At 33.9% G+C, this 23,316-nt stretch overlaps 1 protein-coding gene across 13 annotated transcripts in view; it reads left to right on the forward strand.

Annotated features, from left to right (window-relative positions):
- Positions 1-348: 348 nt before the first annotated feature.
- The window catches only part of LOC115989671 (receptor-like protein EIX2), a 94,571-nt gene continuing 71,603 nt past the window's right edge, over positions 349-23,316 (forward strand). For 5 of the 13 annotated variants that reach the window (XR_004092035.1, XR_004092036.1, XR_004092033.1 and 2 more), the window contains exons 1-3: positions 349-1,865; positions 2,780-2,852; positions 4,052-4,308. Coding sequence is in view for 2 of the 13 variants with exons in the window: in XM_031113483.1 (XP_030969343.1) it covers positions 800-1,843 (1,044 nt within the window). In the remaining 11 variants the exon portion in view is untranslated. The other 8 variants (XR_004092037.1, XR_004092038.1, XR_004092039.1 and 5 more) reach the window with 8 other exon arrangements.

Consider the following 23,316-nt stretch of genomic DNA (forward strand, 5'->3'; position numbering starts at 1 on the left):
TTTTGCTGAAAATGTAGAAAAAAAAAAGTTAAAAGTTAGTTGAATAGTATAATGAGATCTATGAAAAGTACTAACTGTACAATGAGACCCATAAATAGTTAAAAAAAAAAAAAAAAAAAAAGCTACAAAATTAATTAAATTTCTTTCCAAACGGACTGCCCATCTCATCACCTGAGTGGTTGGCGTTGATCCTTGTGGGTTTGGCTTAAAATAATATAAAAGCACTTGTCAACAAGTCAAGGTCTTGATTAAAGTAATATAATAATAAGGAAAAGGAGAAAGGGTTTGAAGAATCACAATATATATTACGATGGGCTAATAACTGTATACTCACACTAGAGCTTTTCTTCCTTCAAACTTCTCTTCCTTCAAACTTCTCTTCCTTCGTTACTATGGCCGCCTCTTTTGCAACTCTTCATCTGCTTTTCTTAGTATGGTTCCTTCCCGCTACCTTCAGTTTAAGCTTCTTCTTCTTCAAAGCAGAGTCAATCTCAAATGTCTCTTGCAATGAAAAAGACAAGCAAGCCCTTCTAACCCTCAAACGTGGTCTCACTGATCATGGACACGTCCTCTCATCCTGGTCTGACCATAAAGATTGCTCAATATAGCTAACAACTCATTTTATGGACCCATTTCTACTTTCTTATGCCAAAAGAAAATTAGAAAGAATAAATTAGAGGTTTTAGATGCATCAAACAATCTCTTATCAGGAGAACTTTCTCACTGCTGGAAGTATTGGCAGTCTTTGATCCATTTAAGCTTAGGGAGCAATAATCTAGTAGGTAGAATTCCCTACTCCATGGGGGCTTTAGTTAACCTCCAATCATTGCGTATACAGAACAATGGCATCTATGGATATATTCCTTCATCATTGAAAAAGTGCTCAAATATATGGCTCATTGATATGGGTGATAATCATTTGTCCATCATACCACTATGGATTGGAGAATTGACGAATCTTACAGTTCTCCGTCTAAGATCAAGTGAATTCAAGGGTTATATACCTCAACAAATATGCCAACTTTCTTCTCTTATAGTATTGGATCTTGCCAATAATAGTCTATCAGGATCCATACCAAACTGCTTGAAAAATATTAGTGCCATGGCATTACCAGATTTCAATATTATTTCATTTTCTTCTATGTCTTTTATATATTCGTATATGTATGGATCCTATGTTGAGAATGTTCAGTTGGTTCCCAAAGAGAAAGAAATGGAATATGAAGAGAACCTTATATTAGTTAGGCTCATAGACCTTTCAAGTAACAACTTGTCCGGATCAATCCCTGCTGAAATTTCAGATCTTTCCGAACTACGCTTTTTGAATTTGTCTCGAAATCATTTGATGGGAAAGATACCAGAAAAAATTGGGAGTTTGAAAGAGTTAGAGTCAGTTGATCTCTCACAAAATCATTTATCGGGTAAAATTCCTCCAAGCATGTCTAATTTGACATTTCTTGGTCTCTTGGACTTGTCATACAATGACCTCTCAGGTAGAATTCCTTCAAGCAACCAGCTTCAATCTTTTGATGCCGTTAGGTACATTGGAAATCCTCAGTTATGCGGTGATCCTCTTCCAAAAAACTGCACAATTGAGGAACAATCTTTGAATAGATCACCAATTGGCAGTGTTGAAGATGATTCTAAAAACTCTAACTTCTACATTGGTATGGGAGTTGGATTCGCAACTGGCTTTTGGGCAATTTGTGGAGCTCTCTTCTTTAATAGGACTTGGAGGCATGCCTATTTTAGATTTGCTGATGAAATAAAAGATTGGATTTATGTGACTACAATGATAAAGATGAATTTATTGGAAAAGCTAAGAGTCTGCCTTAATAAGTGAGGCATCGTTATCTAGCCAAAAGGTATTGCTTCATGTTATATGTCCTTAATATTGTTTCTTTCATGTTACTGTTGTAGTCAACTATGACAGAAGAAATTGTTTCTCATATACGTAATACATCAAATATGTCGTGTAGAATTTTAATTATTTATTTATAATGATTATTATAAATAGGATGCATAGCATGATTTATCACCTCATATGCTGTAAACTTCAATTCCATTGGAGGATTTACAAGTAGAATATCAAAGAGGGCTTACCATGAATTCTTAGAATTTCAACATGGTGTATTTTGAATTGAGGTTAAGCTTGATGCCTAGGTAGTCATACTTCTCATACTCACATCACTATTATTGAAAATTGCAATTCATTGTTTATACTTCAGGAGGTGGCACTGGTTCATGCTCTTTTAAAGGCCAAAAAGTTATTAACGAAAGAAATCTTTTTTTTGATATTATTTCATTCTGGTTTTATCATAAAACATGCTATGTATTATGATTCTTGGATATGTGTGTGAGAACTATTTATCTATATAGTGCTAGTCATTTAAAGAAGAATTATTTCTTCAAGAAATAGTGCTTCCCAGACTTTTTGATTTATTTCACAGTGATTTTTCTGTTCCACAATTTCCAAGAGGCCCTCTCTCTCTCTCCCGTTTTTGTTTTATAGTTTTACTGAAAATATTATTCCTTTTTTAAAAAATGGGTTTCCCATTTGGAACCAACAAACTCTACTCAATTGAGCCAAATCTATGGCTGTTATTGAATTGAGTTGGGTTTTTGACAGCAATATTAGTCATAAAGATTAAGACTTTCTTTCATTTATGCTATGTTTTCTTATCTTCTTCTTCTTCTTCTTCTTCTCTCTCTCTCTTTTTTTTTTTTTTTCTCGTGCTTTTGTATGACCCTTTTGCTCTTTTGCAAACGATATTCACAGGCTGAGAAAACTCCTGCAATCCAAGACAATTACAATTTGAAGTAGACATAAATAAATTGTTTCTATATACCAGGTCAGTGTAACTATGACTTTGTCTTCTGAATTATCTTGTTTTTTACCTCTGCATATGAACTGTATGTGGCTATTGCCTATTGGTACTGGCCAGTTCGCTAAGGACGTTGTTTGTATTAATGTGCAAAGATAGGGACCAAATCAGTAGTGTAGACCATTTGATTGGTTTTTATTAACCTCTTTAATGAATTTTTTACCCAATTATGTTGATATACATGCTTTTGTTTGAAGTAGTAACTGTATAGAGTTTGATGTTATGGTCATATTAATTAAAGCAAATTTACCATAACAATGAGATCTACCTTAAATGACTTCCTCGTCCATAATAATGAGATAGAGGGTAAGGTTTTGATTCAAAACTTACTGTATGCATAATATAACAACAATAATAATAATGATAAAAAAAAGACTAGATGTTAAGGTTCAACCCTATCAATTTGTAATAAGTGAATGCATTAGTTAAGGATTTTAATTTTTATTTTAAATTTACTTTAAAAGAAGTGGTAATTTATCATTGAGATTGTATTTGGATGACCTTTTTTCTTTGAGGAAGGTGTTTGGATGACCTTGTTTTGACTGTCTTACTTTGTTTAAAAATATGACTATAGTTAAAAAAAAAGTGAGGCTTTCAAAAGATTTACATAAGTTGTTGGTGAAATTAAATTGACATTTTAATCTAAAACAAACAGAACCTTAGCATATAAAGTTTATGGTTAGGCATCTACTATTTTCTAGTTCCTATCTTTGTGGTATCTAAAGATAGAAGTGAATATAGTATTATAATAATTAAGAATTTTACTTTGAATCACCACTATTAAATGTATATTTTGTGCCTATTTTGGTTTCAAAAAACTCCTTAAGTCTTAGTTACTAAAAAAGTTGTATTACTTGCTTGGTGATAAAAGTCAAATAATAGTAGATGTGACAGAACTTGATTTTAATGTTTGCCTTACTTCTATCCAAGTTTCAGCTTGTTTGATGTTGCGCATCTATTTAAAGTATTTTAACAAAGTAAAATTTCTTTTAACTTGTTGATTAAGCCAAAATTGAACTTTTAAATCATGGTATTGCATTTTGAGTAGATGTTATTTTGTTTGTTCTCTTTAATCTACCGCTTGGCTTTATCTAAATTTATGCTACCTTGGTCATTCAGTGTCCTTTAATCTCAATTTTTTTTTTTCTCATTAACTGTTTGGGAAGGGATGTTGATTAGGAAAAAGCAGAGGAGTTCAATGAAATGGCTTGTAAAACCTCTCTTGCTGATCAACAGAAGCAGGTTTGAGAAAACATTCATGCTCAAATTAAAAGTTTCTCCATGTGTATAGATGAAATTCTTCTACCTTATACTAAAAGGATAGGTGAGGCACAAGAACTGTCTCCACAACCAATAGCTGCTCCTTGTCAGAGTGGCCTGGATTTTGCTGTTGGCAGGAATGGCCAACCTACTGACCGTCCTGGTAAGATTCTGTTTGTAATATAAAACCCTTTTCCAATGTTGCATTATGAGCTTGAAGAGTGCAGCTTGGGATGTTCAGGATCTTTGAATTTTCTTGTGACTCACCCTTGAAGTAGGGGGATTATCTTGATTCGAAGGATTGATCTTTTGATTTGACCATTGATTACCATAACTTCTTTAATTGTTTCCTTAAACAAATTTAGTTATTTAAAATATTTAAAGTTATTTAAGTGGAGTTGAAGTCAACATCCAGTCACTTTTGAACTAAAGTGTCAACAAAATAAATCTACATTTGGGCAGCAAGGTGGAGGGGAAGATGCCTTGGGGATACTTACATTGATTTTATGGAAAGACATCTTCAATGAGAATTTAATTACTATTTCCAGAATACCTATTGGGAGATAACACTAGCTTCTATAAGGTCTTTCTTGAAATCATGTTTTTGTGTTTGTGATGTGATTCGTTCTATAATTTTTAACTTTCTACTTCTAAATTAATATTCTTAGATGAACTGTTGATTTTATATATATTTTTTGGAATGATAATATGCTCTAGTTGATAGATCTCTTGCAAACTTCAATGTTGCGAATGAGCATTTCCCCCTCCTTTAAGAACAAGGTGGCAGGTGAGATTGAGGGTTCATGGCCCGCCCATATGTGTAACTTACCAACAAAAACAAAAATATTACTTGCAAGCTTTGATGCTCTAGAATATCTCTTGGCTTCTTTTCATTGAAGTTAAAGCTCTAAAATAGTATTTGTTCTTTTTTGAATGCCATTCTTATTGCAGCTAAACAAGGAATTCAACCAGTATGTAACCTAAAACATGACATTATTTGGATTGAAACCTTGGAAACCAAATTGATTATAAAGGTTGCGTGAAGTTCTTAGTTTTGATTGATATTTGACAGGGACTTGATTGGAAGTTGTTTTATTGGAGGTAACATGTATAGAGGTCCAGATTATTTTACTGCAAGAAAGTGCTGATTGTGATCAATTCTGATTTTAGTATTTGGATGGCATGTTGTTGGCTAACAAATACATGGATTGATGGATATGTGGGAGAAAAAAGGGGATCAATGTCTCTAGAAGTACAAGGATGTCCTCCAAGCTGGACTTACGCCCTCCAATTTAATCTCCTTATGTGGTAAGAACTAATTGGTGTTCTTTTAATTATATGCTTAATGTTTCAAACTTCTTCCTGAATATATTTCCCAATAACATCAAATCAACCCTTGCTGCATCAGAGGTTGGATGAGAGGGCTTCAACTGAGTGCCTGTTCTGTAATACATAGCTGTCAAATATGTTTGATTGTCACAAAATTCATTACAATTGTTCATATATGCAGTACCCCATATTATATTCTCTGTACTGGAATCAAATTTGAATGTTTCTTCACCTAGATTTGATTGCAAGACTATCAGTTTTTGCTTAATGTACTGGAGTATATGTACTTCTTGAGCTTGGATAAATTTTGTATTAAAGGAAAAAATAAAAATCCAGAAATCAGTATTGTTGTCTTCTGCTGAGTTGCTTGTCCAACAATTGTGAAATTCCTTAGGTTTCTTTTGGTGGCAACATTGCTTTGCGTTGTCTGCCACACTTAGTTTGATATACATGATCATGTATTGCCGCTCTCTTCTGCATCTTGTGGTGCAGAGGCTCTCAACAATTCCATCATCTGACACTTTCATTTGATTTTTCTTGTTGACCTTGCTGTCTTTAATAATTATTGTACCTCTCCTTGTATTTAATAAGTTTTTTTTTTTTTTTCATGGTTAATTTTTTATTTAATTTAATTTTATTTATTTATCAAATTGTCAACAATGAACTGTTTTTACTTATGCCACTATTAACATAGCTAAGCAATGCCCTTTTTGGCCTACATGTAGAAAACACATGAAGTTAGAATGCAATTTTTGGCATTTTTTTTTTTTTTATAATAAAACTTATGAATTCGTGAAGAGAATAAAAGAGAAACGTTTATATGTACAACACATTTTTTATTGACAATAACTGCATTATTAGGTTTATATGTACAACACATTTTTTATTGACCGTAACTGCATTATTTGGGTTTTTAGTACCAATCTTCTGTTTTGGTACAGAAGAAGTCTCAATCAATTATTACAAAATTTCCACATTTGGTTCTGATTACTTATGAGCTTGTGGGTGTGGCATGTGTGTTCTACTTCTCCCATTAAAGTACCAATTACTAATGATTTTTCTGCACATCATTGCATTGTGCTGAACTCCAGCTACAACTGTTTGGGAAGGAATGCTGATGAGGCAGATGCAGAGGAGATCATAGAATGGCTAGTAAAGCCTCTCTTGCTGATCAACAAGTCCAAGAAAACGTCCATGTTCAGATTAAAACTTTCTCCATGTCTATGGATGAAATTCTTATTCTTGATACTAAAAGGATAGGTGATGCACATGAATTGCCTCCACAACCAACAACTGCTCCTTCTTGAAGTGGCCTTGGTTTTGCTATTGACAGGAATGGCCAACCTACTGACTATCCTAGTATGGTTCTATTTGCAATCCGGAAACTTTATCCAATGTTGCATTTTGAGCTTGAAGTTGTGTGAGTGGGGCATGAGATGTTCAGGATTTTAGAATTTTCTTGTGACCCATCCTTTCTATGTTTGAAGTAGTGGGATTATCTTGATTCGTGGGAAAGATCTTTTGATTTGTTCTTTTGATTACCTTAACTTCTTTACTAGTTTCCTTGAACAAATTTAGTTATTTAAAAAGTTTAAAGTTATTCAAGTAGAGTTAATGTTAACATCCAATAACTTTTGAACTGAAGTGTTGGCAAAAGAAAATCTACAATTGGGCAGCAAAGTGTGGGAAAGGGGATGGTGGCCTCCAGAGGTGGGGGAAGGGAGGGGAAGATTTCTTGGGGATAGTTAAATTGATTTTATGGAAGGCATATTCAAGGAAAACTATTTCTTGGGAATACTTAAATTAATTTTATGCTAGGCAGTGCTGAAGATGACTCTAAAAATTCCAGCTTCTATATAGGTATGGGAGTTGGACTCACAACTGGCTTTTGGGCAATTTGTGGAGCTCTCTTCTTCAATAGGACTTGGAGGCATGCTTTTTTCAAATTTGCTGATGACATTAAAGATTGGATGTATGTGACTACAGTGATAAAGATGAATTGCTTATCTAAATAGGCAAGAGTCTACTTTAGCAAGTGAAAGGCATCATTATCTACCTAAAAGGTATTACTTTGAGTATTATGTCCTTAAATATTGGTTGGTTCATGTTAATGTAGTAGTTACTTACTTTGAATATATGATTTAATTTGTAGTTAATGTGATAGTCATTTGGATTTTATTTCACAAATATAGATTGTCTTTTAGTTTAGTCCATATTTTTAGTTAGCCCATTGTGTTTGAAATAAAGTTCATTTGTAAATTCAGACTTTGTTTTAATGTTTTGAGACCTTTTTTGTTAGGTAGATAGTGGAGGAGGGGAAGATGGGTTTCAATTACAGATGGATCACCGTAAGGATACCATTCCACTATGCTACTATTGGACTTTGTTTAGAGATATTTGAAGTGGACAAAGAGGAAACTCATGGGAATACCCTCAATAGAACCAAAGTTGTACTATGACAGTAGAAATTGTTTCTCATATACATAATGCATCAAATAGGTGGTGTAGAGTGCTTTTTTATATATTTTTTCAAATACAATGCATAGCATGATTTCTCACCTCATGTTATAAGCTTTAATTCCATAGAATATCAAGAGGTGGGCTTGGCATGAATTCTTATAATTCCTTAGCTTATATTTTCTTTCTATCTTTTACATCTCACATATCAGGGAACAATGAATTTCGCGTATATTCTCTTCACATCTATAATGTTGTTGTCTGTTGATTTTTGTTTTTGTTGATAATCTTGTCTGTTGATTGCTTGTCCTACTATTGTGAAATAGCATAGGTTTCCTTGGTGGCAACATTTCTGTGTCTAGTCTGCCACACTTAGTATATAAAACAAAAAAGTTTGGAATAGTTTGATATACATCATCATCATGTATTGCCTTCTGCATCTTGTAGTGCATCGGATATACACACACACATATATAATTTATAATTTTATAATTTTATATTTCATTTTATCCAATTAACCAACATAAAGTTTAAAATATGATATGGGAATAAAATGGGTCAAATGATGAATTTGGGCTTCAATGTTTTAAAAAAATCCAACATGTCCATAATATCTTGGAATAGGCCGGAATTTAGAGACCGGAACTACAAGAATTCTTCTGGAACGCCATTATAGTCCGGAACAAACTGAAATCTAGACTGAAATGGAACAAGGGCGTAAATGCACCGGATTAAACACCAGAATATAATGAAATTTAAAACATTGGTTTGTTTGCTGTGGAGTTTGGGAATTGTGATGTGAAACGGTGTCATAAGTTTGATTGTGTTTTTTGTTTCTTCTTGAGCGAAACGGTGCCATTTTGATATGGTTGATTTGTCAGTGTGCGAACATTTCACTTTACAACCAAAAATAATTGAGGATGTGTTTTTGCTATTGGAACCAAACTTCAGGGTGTAAAATCAAAATTCTCAAACTTCAATGTATAAAATCTAAGCAATTCCAAATTTCAAGAGTGTACTTTGCAAATGTAACATGACTTAGATAATTTTGTATTTATACACACACACACACACACACTATTTCTATTACATTCTCTCCAAAAAAAAGGTGATTATTCCATCTCTCTCTCTTGTTATTTCTTGCAACTTTACTTTAGATGGATGAATTTTTGTTTTTTGTTTTTTTTTTGTATTTTTTTTTTTGGTATATCTACTTTAGGTAGATACAGACAAGTTGTGGTAAAAGTTGTGTAAATAGTTGTAGTCTTAGCATTTTCCCTTGCATTCATCCTATCAGGACTAAGAATGTTAAAATGTTCACAACCTGACCGAGGTAGCCATTTCTCTTTTGTGCTGCCTTGTCCAAGCTGTCTGGAGCTGTTGGAGCCAAATGTATAGTGTTTAAAATTAAGGAACACCATTCTCAAAATGCACACAATCTCTACTTGCCTCTAGTTTGCAAGATCTTGAGGATCCAAATTACACACGTATAAGGACATGAAGAACAATGGAGGCATTGTAAGACAAAGGGGGATTCTCCAGCGGGGGATGGACTCCCCAAAGAAATGGTGTTGGTGTCATTGAAACTTGAAATGCTGATACAGGTGTGGCAACAATAGTAGTATTTGGCTGGTCAAGAATGTTTTATTGAATAGTTGGGGTTTCGCTCATTATAGCACCCATAGGCACCGCAGTTTGAAGTTCCCAAATTTGGTTGATGATCAGTACTCTCTCCAATGAATAAATTTAAATACATCTTATCATTTATATTTACTAGTAGTACACTGAGGAGAGGTATCTATCTTGAAACAGTAATCAGCCTGCAATCATGTCATTTACGCCCGTAAACATATATAAATATGCATAACAGAGGAATATACGAACACATGCACGAGATTTAACTAGATCATGGGCATTACTTTTGTGCAAAATAGTATGTGAAAATGAAAGAAGAGACCATAGTGCGGATGGTTAGAAGTTAGAACAAAGCCATATCAGATCAAGGAAAAAAAGCCTATCTTGGTACAATTATCAAACAATTTACAGGCAAACATAGGTATAATTGGCAAACAAGTCTCCGAACGAACAAAAGTATTCAACAATTCAAAGTTTGGATACAACTATCACTCTGTGGTTACGTGAGAGACGGGCATTGGTCTTTGGCATTTGGCTTTAAGTCAACAAGTCAAAGTCTTCATAAAAAAAAGAAAAAAAAAAAAAGAAAAAAAAAGACTTTTTAAGAATCACTTGTCACAAGCTCTAGTAATCTCCAATTGCGTCACCAACACTCACACTCAGCGTCTTTTCCTTAAAACTTCTCTTTCAACCCTTATCTTCTCTTATCTTCATTCAGCCAAAAAAGAAAAAACCATTCTCCTCTTCCTCTGTTCTTGCTCTATCATGGGTACCTCTTTTGCAATTCATGTGCTTTTCTAACCATGGTTCTTTGTCATAACCTTCAGTTTATGTTTCTTCAAAGCAGAGTCAAATGTTTCTTGTTGTGAAAAAGAGAAAAACGCACTTCTTAGGGTATGTTTGTTTTGGGTGAAAATCACTTCCGGAAATGGGGCTGTTTGGTTGGTCCGGAAAATTCTATTTTCCGGAAATTGAAATCCGTTGACCGAAAAAATATAGCTTTGACCACGGAAATCATTTTACACTTCCATTTTCACTTCAAAGTATTTCCGGAAAAAGAGAGAGAGAGAGAGAGAGAGAGAGCGCGCGCGCGAGAGGTAAAGACCGAGCTCCAGTCAGTCCGACGATCGCCAGCGAACTCCGAGCTCCAGTCTGCGCCGATCTCGTGAGCTCCAGTCCGACGACCGCGATCTGAGATCGCGATCGACGAAGATCGCGAACGACGTCGCGAGATCGCGATCGATGCTTCGCGAGATCGCGCCGTCGATCGCGATCTCGCGAAGATCGAGATCGCGATCGACGCTTTGCGAGATCGCGCCGTCGATCGCGATCTCGCGAAGATCGAGATCGTGCTGTCACGAGATCACGCCGTCGATTGCGATCTCGCGATCGACGGCGTGATCTCGCGCAGATCGAGATCGCGTCGTTGATCGCAATCTCGCAACCGGCGAGATCGCGATCTGACGGCGCGGTGGTCGGACTAGAGCTCGCGAAGCACCGCGCCGTCGAACCCAGTCGAGTGTCGATCGTTGATGATTTTTTTTTTCTGGGTTTGTCTTTTCCTTCTTCTTTTCCAAACACCAGAAAATATTTTTCGGAAAATTTTTTGAAATGCAACCAAACACATAAAAACATTTTCCTTTCCGAAAAATAGCATTTCCAGAAAATGGAATATTTTCTGGAAATGCTTTTACACGAACCAAACACAGCCTTAGCCTCAAATGAGGTTTAACTAATCCTTACAACTAGAGCTCACTCTCCTCATGGTCTGACCAAGAAGATTGCTGCAGGTGGGACGGAGTTCATTGTGACAACAAAACTGCTCAAGTCACAGAACTATCAGTAAAACATGTAGGCGTTAAGATTAGTCCTTTATTGGTTGAATTAGAATTTTTGAATTACTTGGGCTTGAGCGATAATTTCTTTAATTGTACTTCTATTCCAAGTTTCCTTGGATCAATGGTCAATTTGACACATCTTGACCTCCATCATGCTCAATTTTGTGGACACATTCCTCATCAGCTTGGGAACCTTTCAAGCCTCCTCTACCTAAATCTTAAAGAAAATAATGGCCTCTATGTTGATAACCTTCATTGGATGTTTCATCTCTCTTCCATGCAACACTTTGATCTAAGCCACACCGACCTTCATAGAGAAGTTGATTGGCTTCAAATTATAAGTTCACTTTCGTCTCTTTTGGAGCTAATCTTAAACAATTGTCAACTTAATACTTTGACTCCATCGGTTGGATTTGTCAATTCCACGTCTCTTCGGGTCCTTGATCTTGCTAAAAATCTTTTCAATCAAGAGGCACCTAATTGGTTCTCTAATCATAGTACAAGTCTCTTAGAATATCTCAATCTTAGGGATAATTCTTTGGGTGGAAAAATTCCAAATTCACTAGGGCAGCTTAAGCATCTAATGGATCTCGATATCAAATGCAAGCCTTACTCCTCGGTGTAAATAAATTAAACGGCACCATTCCAAAGAGTCTTGGACTTCTCTCAAATCTATTTGCAGTATCTATTTCACATAATTACTTCACAGGCAGTCTAGATGAAGCACATTTCTCCAAATTGGGGAAATTAAAAGAACTGGAAATCTCTTATACACCTTTGTTCTTTAATGTGAATTCCAATTGGGTTCCTCCTTTTCAACTTAAATATGTTTCCATGATCTCCTGCAAGATAGGTCCCAACAAATTATATATATTTACTTTAAGCATGCTAAAAAGTATAATTATATTTGAAATATAATCAAACATTAAAGGAAAATTAAACAATTGTATACAATTATTGCAAAATATGTACATGAACAAAAAATATATATAATAAATGAATGCCTCCTCTGTACAAATCCTGATAGACAAATATATCATTTTTTTTTTATTTAATAAATATATTCCTTATACTCTATAATCTAGAGTATTAGATGATACTCATATTCTACATGAGCACAAAGTAGTTAAAATATAAGAGTTAAAGGAGGAAAAATATCAAGAGAATACAATTTTTCTAAAAAATATAAAGGAAAAAACTCATAACAAACATTAGGGATAATAATTTAATGATTAGCTATTTTTAGAGATAATTTTATTACTAAATTCTTCCAAATAAGTTATAAATACCCTTTCTCTCGCAAACTTAAAAAAATTGCTATTCAAAACCAGCATTAAATAGAGACAACTACTAAAATGGTTTTCACATCAATATCTAGAAATTCCTAAGAAAATAATATTCTCATGATAATGCCATTGCATTCTTTGTTGACCCTTTGAAAAGATATTGTGCTATTTCACTTAACAGTTGTCATAAACAATGATGTGGTTTGTCTTTATACACAATGGCAAAACGGAATCTCTTAAAAGTTCTAGAGAATTACTACAATAAGTAAACCATTTAGCAAAATATTCCAGATAATATAATCTTTTCGAGGCATTTTATCAAACACACATCATGCATTATTGTTGCAACCACTGCTGCATATAATCTTATGGAAGAACTACCCACAAATACATTCAAATCAAAACCCAGCAACTAGATCCTTTGATAGACTAAGTTCTCCAAACTCTTTAACAATACCCAACTCCAAAATTTTCCTAGAAACAGCATTAGCTTAGCTCTTCCCATATTCTAATCAAAAGTGAATCAGTCAAGTAAAAACTATAAGGTAAATTATCAAAATCATAACTCAATCTTGGAGCGCCTGACCTGACCTTGTTACCAGAGCATAGTCGGGAATGGAGGAGCATAGTCGTTGCCGTAGAGGACAAAGTCGCAATATTAGGAGAGGAAGGAAGTGAGAATTGGTGAGAGACGTTTGTGGGTCTGCGTTTGATAGTAACATATAAAAAATCACTCGAATGGTTTGGTTTGGGTTATCAGGGACAGAGAGGTTATCGGGTTTTGTTTGTAAATTAGAGAAAAGAAAGAGAGGGGAGAAGCAGATTCGGTGAGTGTAGCAAATTGATGACTGAAGGCAGTAACAGGGGAGAGTTGGTGGAAACGATGGAGACTGGATAAATATTGGGGGGTCGAAGGTTGAGAAAAGGAGAAAAATTTGTTATTGAAAGAGAGTCAAATAAGAGTGGCTTTTTATCAAATATATATATATATATATAAATGAATGCTGCGACGCCGATGGAAAGAGCGAAAGCAAGCCTGCCTCAAAGAACAGTAATAAAACCATCCTTTGGTAAACAAAAAGACCGGCAAAGGTAGAAGTTTTGGAGATAGCGACTGGATGGAGAGAGAAGACAGCAATTGAGCAATAGCCAATAGGGTTTTTCAGTTTGGGGGTTTTATGCGCGTTAGTGTTGTAGTCAGGTATTTTCGAGAGTGTCGTGGATTTTAGTTTTTTTTTTTTTTTTTTTTTTTTTTAAAGCTAAAATTTTTGGGTCAGAAAGAATAATTTTTTTTTAAAATAATGCTGAGTTAAAAAAAGAAGAAGTAATGGTTAAGTCAAAGACTTCAGTTATATATATAAAGTCTTATTTGGTCTACATTGGTTTTATTCGGTCAATTTGTTCTCTTCGGTCTTATCTAATTAGTCTATTTTGTCCACTAAAGTTTTATTCGGTCCAATTCGGCCCATTTAGTTCTATTCAGTCTAATTCGGTCCATTCATTCCACATTAGGCTTATTTGGTCCATATTGGTTCTATTCTATCTACTTTGGTCCATTTTATCCACTTTGGTTCTATTCGGTCTTATTCGGTCTATTTTGTCCACTTTAAAAATATTGTGAAAATATTGTGAGCATAACATTTCTCATTATTTAAATGTTTAATTAATAGAAACACTTTTTTATATATTTTACCATAATTTTAAAAACTGATTTTTTAAAAGAATAATTTTTAAAACCGCTATTTAAAAAAAAAGAAAAAAACAAATGCACTTTTTCAAACATTCTACTCAAGCAAACCTGTAAACATGACTAACAACTTGATAGTATAACAAAAGGAATTGAGAATCTTCATGAAAAATCATTAACATAAATGCACAAATTTTCAATACAGCTCTAGAAGTCATTTTTTTAATCAATACAAGTTATTCTAAAAAATGATAAAGAGTAAAAATTACATAAGCGAACACAACAGGTTAAAATTCAATAAAAATAATTAAAAAAAAAAAAAAAACCTGAGTACACATAAAATTGGTACGTTCTTCTCTAATAGTAATAGTAGAAATGGTCCAAATGGAATTGTTTTTCAAACTAATTTCAAATTTACAAATAAAATTAAATAAAATACATGGAACTTCATTTTATCAAGTTCCGTACAACAAAAGTGAAATCACATAAGCACAATATTTCCAATTGCAATTTACAGTTTTACTTTTACACTCACACTCCTCTCTCATTCGCACGATATTTTCAGTAAGTGTCTCTTTCAGTCTCTCACTCCTTCATTTTCCAACAACTCAATTGTTTCTTGTGTTTGTGATTGAAATGCTATGGTTGAAACACTTTTGTTATATGCTTTAATTTCCATGGCTTGGTGATAAGGTGTTGAATGAAACTCGTCTTCTTTCTTGTTGCAACTGCAGAACTGCTAATGGCCTTTCTGTTCCACAAATTCCAGGAGTTCTCTCTCACACACTCTCTCTGGTTTTAGTTTTACATTTTTTTACTGAAAATAATGTTCCCCATTTCTCAATAGTATAAATGGGGAAAACAATCAGTGACTGTTATTGAACTAATCTAAGTTCAGTTTTTGCTTTTTTTGCAAACCCAGATCAATATTAGTCATTAAGATCAATACTTTCTTTCAATTTTCCTTTGTTTTCTTCTTTTCTAGTGTCTGTTTGGGAACAGTTTATTTAGATGAAATTGAAATTTTTTTGCAGAAAGTATAGTAGATAAAACTAAAAAGTAGCTAAAATAGTATAGTAAAACTTATAAATAGTACCAAAAATTGCAATGGGACTATAAATAGTAGCAAAAATAAGTAAATGCCAAACACACACCTAGTGTTTTTGTATGACCTGTTTGTTCTTTTGTAAATGGGTATTCTTAGGCTGTGAAAACTCTTTCAGAAAGTCCCACTTTTGTAAATGGTTTATATGCCAGGTCAATTGTGACTATGACTTTGTTATCTGAACCCATTTGTTACCACTAAACATGAACTGCATGTGTCTACTAGCTAGTCTTAGTAATGTCGTTGTTTGTGTTAATGTGCAAAGATAGGTACCATATTAGTAGCGTAGAACATTTTATTGATTTTGATAATCTTCTTGGATGAATTCTTTTCACCAATTTTGTTGATATTCACGATTATGTTCGAAGTTGTAACTATTATGGAGTAGATGCTATGGACAAATTAATCAAAGCAATTTTATCATAACAATGAGTTCTAGCTCAAATTACACTTCCTCCTCTATAATGGGATCAAGAGTACGGTTTTGAATTCAAAATTTGCTGGCTGTGTAACTTACCAATATTAATAAAAAGGAGTTGATGCTTACTTTCCAACCCTATCAATTTTCATAAAAAAACACAAAAACCTTGTAACTTGTGTCAGATGTATTTGTCAACTCAAATATATATATATATATATATATATAATGTAAATAAAAATACCCTAACACGGCCAACATGATACCCACCATTTAATAACTACTACTACTGAACATAGATCACACATTGGGACCACCATTTAATTACTACTACTAATGAATATAGATCACACATTGGGACTTAAATCAACAGCCCATCATTTGCAAAACCAAACCTAAAATCTAATAAGTCCCAGAAAATCTTACATTAATCAAAGCCCAAAATGGCTAAAATTTTATAGGCCCATAAACTTAACTCTTGGTTAAGCCACAAAGACTAACACAACGAATGTGATTCCCATCATTTACATGCTACTACTATTCAACATAGATCACACAATTTGGTGCTAAAACGATCCCCATCATTTCCTGCCAAAGTCTCCTACCAACTGCCACAAGATCCTAAATTGATCAAAACCTTAAACTGGATAACATTTCATTGTCAAATAAGCCTAACACAGCCAATCTAACCCCCACCAATTTATTACTACCACTAATCCATATAGATCACACATTTTGAACCCAAATCAACCACCCACCATTTCCAAAACCAATCTCAAACTCTCCTAACAGCTGCCACGACATCTTAAATTGATTAAAACCCCAAAAATGGCTAAAATTTCATTGTCGAATAATCCTAACCCAGAAATGTGATCCCCACCATCTAAACTGTAAGAAACATTAGATTCAAACCTAATACACAGAAAAAAGGGGACGCATTTATTAAAATAGAGTTGTAGAAAATTCAGAATTCGCTTCATTTCAACGGATCTACCATACTGAACAACCAAAGAAATCAAATATCATAAATATTTCTTAGCAACCAAATAGAGATTAACAATAGTCCTAGCTGTATTACTCTGTGATTCAGAATTTGAAACTTGAATAAGCATTTTGTGGAGTGCAATTGTGTTTGATTTGTAATAACATTCGAGAGAGACAGGGACTTATGCAAGCCATTGATGAAATGTTGAGAGAGAGAGAGAGAGAGAGAGAGAGAGAGAGAGAGGTGTTGCAGCTTATGGAAGCGTATTCTTTTTTGATAAAATGAGCGGAGCTATATGCGAGAGTATGTATTGGTGGTGGTGAATATGGTGATGCTAGTTTTTGTTTCAGGTAAATTAGAAAATTTGTGGCATAATACTTTAAGATCACTCTCATGAACCTTTTAACTTTTTTCTGTTGATAAGTTACACACCTAATGCCTTTTGAACCCACAGCCTCACCCTTCACCCATTCTTATGGGAGGAGGGAGTTCTCTTTGAACTAGAACTCATTAGCGGTTCACTTTTATGAGTGAATGTGTGCTAAGGCTATTGTATCACAGGCTCTTTTTCCAATGCCATCCTTCTATTGATTTATGTCAATTTCTTGTAAGGCTATGCACAACTGGCTAAGTAGGCACCCCTATAGAAATATAGAAATATAGATTGAATTGAATGAATAAATCAAAAGTTACAAGATTGAATTGAATTTCAAATAATAATAGTAATAATAAGAGGGTGTAATTTGTAATTTAGTATTTTTCTTTTTAATAAACAAATCAACAATTTCAACCAAATCTTTCATATACTTCTTTCACTACTATTTTCAAGTTTTCAACGTGGTTAATGCTAAAACTAATACATTTGAAATAAGTTGGTTTAATTAAAAATCTAGCTCATCTTCTAATTACCAAACACAATTTGTGCCTTATCCCTTTCTTCCCTACGTGGTTTACACTCCATATTTTCTAAACTTCCTGAAATCATCTTTTTATTTCATTTTATTTTTAATTTTTAAAATATCAATAATGTGGCTCACACTTAACAAATTCAGTCATTTGCAGTTAGAGCTTTCTCTATCCCAGCGGAGCCCCTTCTAGCATTATATGAATCCTCGAGTCCAAGAGTCTGTGCAAAGACTGATATACAAGTTGTCTCAATTGCTTCAATCTCCTCTAATGTTAATGTGAATTTCTTCCACGCCTCTTGAAATTTTTCATTCATCTTGAATGCTTTAGGTGTTCCATACCTCAAAATCTACAACTCGAGCCATAGTGGAGACAAACTTGTGCGATACAAGACTAGTACCCCTACTTAACTCTAGGGCAAAGGAGGCAGCTAGGTTTCAAAATAAAGTTCTATTTTTAGTAAATAAGGATGCAAAATATTAAGAAAAGTTCGAAACAAGACTCCTCCAAATTATCCCATATAACAAACCTCCGAACAAGATACAAGAGGAGATGAAAATAAAATAAGATCCCACAATTGAGATAGTTCAAGACTGGCCAAGTTATCGGCACTCTTGTTTGTTTCAAGACTAATCCGGGTACCATTTGAAACCCTAAGTAACCCCTCGCCCCTAACTAACTCTAGAAAACTGAGTGAGGGCCAATTTTTGTTTAGCTTAATCCACCATTGAGGTGAAGGATGCCATTTAACAATGGTAGAACATTAGAAACCAAATTGTAGGAAGACAAAGAAAAACCTAAAACCGCATGAAATTCACAAGTTTTCAAAAGCAAGTATCAATAAATAAGGCCAAATTCCTTGGAGGTAGAATTTTTTTTTTTTTTTTTTTTTTTTTTTTTTTTTAATTTAGAAACTTAGAGGTAGAACTATATACATTGGCTGAAATAATTATCCAAACAACCTAAAATAATCTCTAGAATAATAAGAATACTTTTAAAATCTCAAGAATGATCAAAATGTCCATAAAACCTCTAAAATGGCCGAAATAACATTAAACCTCTAAAATCTTTGAAATGACCAAAATATTCTCTAGATCTCCAAAAATGATCAAAATACTACCAAATATTGAAAATGACCCAAAATGTCCACAAAACATTTAGAATGTTCAAAATACCCCCTTAAGACCTTGAAAACTACCAAAATACCCAGAAAACCTTTTTTCTTTTCTTTTTTCGCTGAGAACCAAAGTAATTAATATATTAGACCATAAAATGTCATACCTTTTGGAGTCAAGGAAGGCTATAGATACCATATTCACATTTCTTAAGAATCATAACAGTTCATCCCAAAAAGTGGCAGAGAAGATAACCTTAACCAAAATCGCCACATATGACACAACATATGCGTAATATGCTTATTGCAAATGGTCCTAGTCCATCCACACACAATACATAGGAGATCACATCATCACTGAGTAAAAATTGCATAACTTCCAAAATTTTTCTTTGAACGTGATTGGTCTACAAAAAGTTCCAAATCTTTTCACGGTCTTAACTGCAGGACACAAACATTAGTAACACAATCATTTTCATGTATTTAACTGCAGCATGAGGAAGAGAGAGAAGAACAAGTAAACTTAGTTTTCAGGAGTACACTAAGTAAAAGTCTGGATCAAGATCCTCTAGAGTTCCCAAGTATTCTACCAAATAGAGTTTTCTTAATCTTGACCTTTCATTATATAATAATAAATGGTTGAGATTATGACATGTCATTCATTTACTAACAAAATTATTAAAATAATGGTGCCATGCATGTCAATTATCAAAAAAAAAAAAAAAAAAACCATATTTTGAGTTTTTATTAATAGAAAATAAAACTCAGATCTAAAACAAAGGAAGGCCAGATTCTGCAAATTCCACCCTCCTCCTTTGTTCTCACAGCTGTGCCGACACAAGAGCAAAGGTTACCCCTAAAAATCCAGCCCATCGCAAGCCTTACATGGACTGCCTAACCATCTGTTATACCCAACAAAACTCAGTAGCAACTTATAAATTCGATCATAAACCTTAATAATCTATTTTCTTCTCATACGTGCAACATTGTCTATACAAAATTACAAATATTAGTTTTCTTTAGGACTTTACTCATTCAAGCCAATTTTGAAATTGTCTAGAGCTTTCTGCCGGCTGTGATAGAATAGAGGAGGTATGGGCAGTTTGCAATCTTTTCTACATTTTAGATTAATTTGAGTTTTCTTTTATTTTTTTAAAAAGGAAAAGAAATAAAATGAATTAATAAAAGCAAAATATGATTTTTTTTTCTTAATAACTAATGTGGCTCCATTATTTTAAGAATTTTATCAGTAAATTAATGACATGGCATAATTTCAACAATTTATAATGTAATCAAACATCAAGATTAAGAGAACTCTATTTAATAGAGTACCCTAAAAACTCTAAAGAATCTTAGTCCGCAAAGTTTTAAGTAGTGACTCATTCTTAACCGTAAGGTCTAAATGTCTAATAGGCACAACTTCTTGAAATACCCTCTCAGTATGAAAAAGTAATAGCTTTCATAATGTTCTCATTAGTAAAGGCCTCAACTTGAAAAAAACAAATCTCATTATATATGTACTTTCATTCTTTTATGTGCCATATTGGCCTCATGTTTAAAAGTTTCATCAACCTTTTTCATACTTCCCCTTCATAAATATTGTACCCATATTACTTAGGATATCCACTCACTGCATAAATATGTGATCATTATTAATTCTTTACTCTCTTCTTCCTGGTGGATGCTGCAATTGAAGTTCTAGATGGATTATTTGAAATTGCAGCTATTGGGTTGGCAATTTTTTTTTTTTTTTTGGATAGGTCTATTGGGTACATTTCTATTTGCAAGGGAGTCATTTTCATTAGTTTCAACCTCCTCCCTTTTAATAGTTTGAGCCATGTCTGTATGGTCTTCTGTAGCCGACCCAATTGCTGTATCTTTCCCAAAAGCAAGGGTAAGTTCATTGTAGTGGGGGAATGACTTATTCCTTAAACCAGCAGCAGATGGGATGGACCTACAATATTAACTTTTTAATTTCATTAGGTATTAATTAATTTCATTATTAAAATTTAATTTGAATAACTCACCTTAATTAAAGAATGATATTCTTATAAAAAAAGAATGACATGATCACATATCAAACATTTGTATCAATCATCCTAACCAAACCCACTTCCTTGTCTTAGCATCTGGCACTGCCTTTTCAATAAACCTGGTCTTGGACTAAATATGAGGTAGAGCCCCAAGGTTACAACCAGTTATCTTCTGTAACAGCATCTTCTCTAACTCCAAATGGAAACCATTCTTCCATCGAAAGTTTCCATTTATGACCCATATTATTCATCTCCACAAGACATTCAACTAGATTCTTATCCTTAATAGGTGTACATTGATGTTTATTGTCACTTTGCTTGGACCATCTTTTTTTTTTTTTTTTTTTTTTTTTTTTCTTTCCTTCAAATAGAATTCTACTCTAAGCTAATCTAAGTGTATAACAGTTTGAAGCTCATTCTTAAAAACTTGAACTCTGGTCCTTACCCCTCTCATACCCCATAATCATTTATACTTATGGAGTAACCATCACGCTAAGGGTGAACGGTGGTGACCATTTTTTGAAATAGTGGCCATTTAACCATTTTTCCCTTTGCCAGTTTGTGTGGAGTCAACATTCCTTCGTTGCAATGATATCACCAGCATCTAGAAAAATTATCATTATATAACTGTGGGGGCCGATCAGTCACTAAAACTATTAAAGCCAAGTTAATTGGGCCTATGGCCCATTCGAGGAGGCAAACCTATCCAAGGAGGCCCATATCAGATTAAAGGGGTAACCAAACGAAGGGAAGAGGGAATATCATGAAAGGGGAGTTCAGTATTCGTCCGAGAACGAAACCCTTCTCGGCAATACGAGTCCGAGGACGATCAGGACGCCATCAGGTAGCAAACATATCTCGGAGCTACGTCACCACTCAAGGTGGGATAAGGGGCCGGAGATGGGAGAGAGAGAGGGCAACCAAATATCTACGGTAACAGTTGCCTCCGCATTAATTGCCTCTCAACCAACTTTCTGCCGCATTAATGTAGAAGTGATGCCTGAACAGTGATGAAGCAGCCTTACAGCTACTAGAAGGAGGTTCCAGAAGGTGTTAAATGGGACAGAAAGAGATCCCCTGAACCCATCCTACACGTGTGGTGAAGATTGGATAAAGAGGGCAGTATATAACATGAAAAGAGGGCATGCAGGAAAGGGATCGGAACATAGAGAAGAACAAAGAGAAGACTCAAGAAGAAAACGTGAAAAACAAAAGAACTGTATCTATTTCAAAGAAAAACTAATTGTTATATCAGCTTTGATCCATCAATAAACGGGAGGTTGAATCTTTTTATTCTACGGAGGTTAATCTAGTTCTTAAACACCCACGCTCTACAAATTATATTGTTTGGGCCTTTTTACGTGCGAACCCAATATCATTTTGGGTCGTTACAAATTGAGTCCTTACAATAACAATAATAATTTTTCATTTCACAATTTACAACAATATCAAATAAGTTTACCTCCACTTCCTTTAGTTCAGGTTAGTGTAAATAAATAAAAGTTCAAGGCAAAATAAGGTGAAAAATATCAACAATTAGGTAGGAAAAAATTTCAATACTACTAGTGGGATTCAACTTTATTTGGCTCATCAATGATTATTGGAAAAAAAAAATAATAAAAAGAACATGTCATCTAAAAGTTGGACATTTGACATATGATTTTACGTGAAAATTATGCCACACGGTAGAAAATGCATAATGGTTAACAAGTCACAAAGCAAAAGAAGTCAAAAAGTGGAAAACATTCATACTTTTGAAGAATATCTGTGCGATTAAGTGAAAAATGATCATCAAATGGAATAATAGTCATTTGTTCCACTATGAATATTTAATTTTATAATCCACTAATTGTGATATACTATACTTCTTATTTCTTTCCACTTTGATTACTTTATTAGGAAAAAATTAATTAAAGTGGATAGCATTGGTACTTATGAAGAATATCTATGCTGTTAAGTGAAAAATGATCATCAAGTGGAATAATAGTCCTTTGTTCCACTATGAATATTCAATTTTTTGCTCCACCAATTGTAATATACCATGCGTCTTATGTCTTTCCATTTTGATTACTTTAATAGGAAAAAATGGTGTGTAGCAAATTGTAATCAGCGAAGAACAAAGTGGAACATGAAATTTTTATTTCGTCCAATGAACCTAGCATATCTCATCACTTATCTGTGGCAAGTATTGATCCGCGGGGAGGGGGGGGGGGGGTGGGTTTGGCTTAAAGCCTATACTATCACTAAGGGAATTATGCCATTAATAGCACACATACACATCAGATTTTACACCATCATGAAACTTGTGCTCCGGACAAATGAATTTCTGGATTTGTATTTTTTGTATACCCTCATTTCCTTACCTTCTAACAAGCACA

This window comes from Quercus lobata, chromosome 5, assembly GCF_001633185.2.
Source record: "Quercus lobata isolate SW786 chromosome 5, ValleyOak3.0 Primary Assembly, whole genome shotgun sequence".
NCBI classification, from domain to species: domain Eukaryota; kingdom Viridiplantae; phylum Streptophyta; class Magnoliopsida; order Fagales; family Fagaceae; genus Quercus; species Quercus lobata.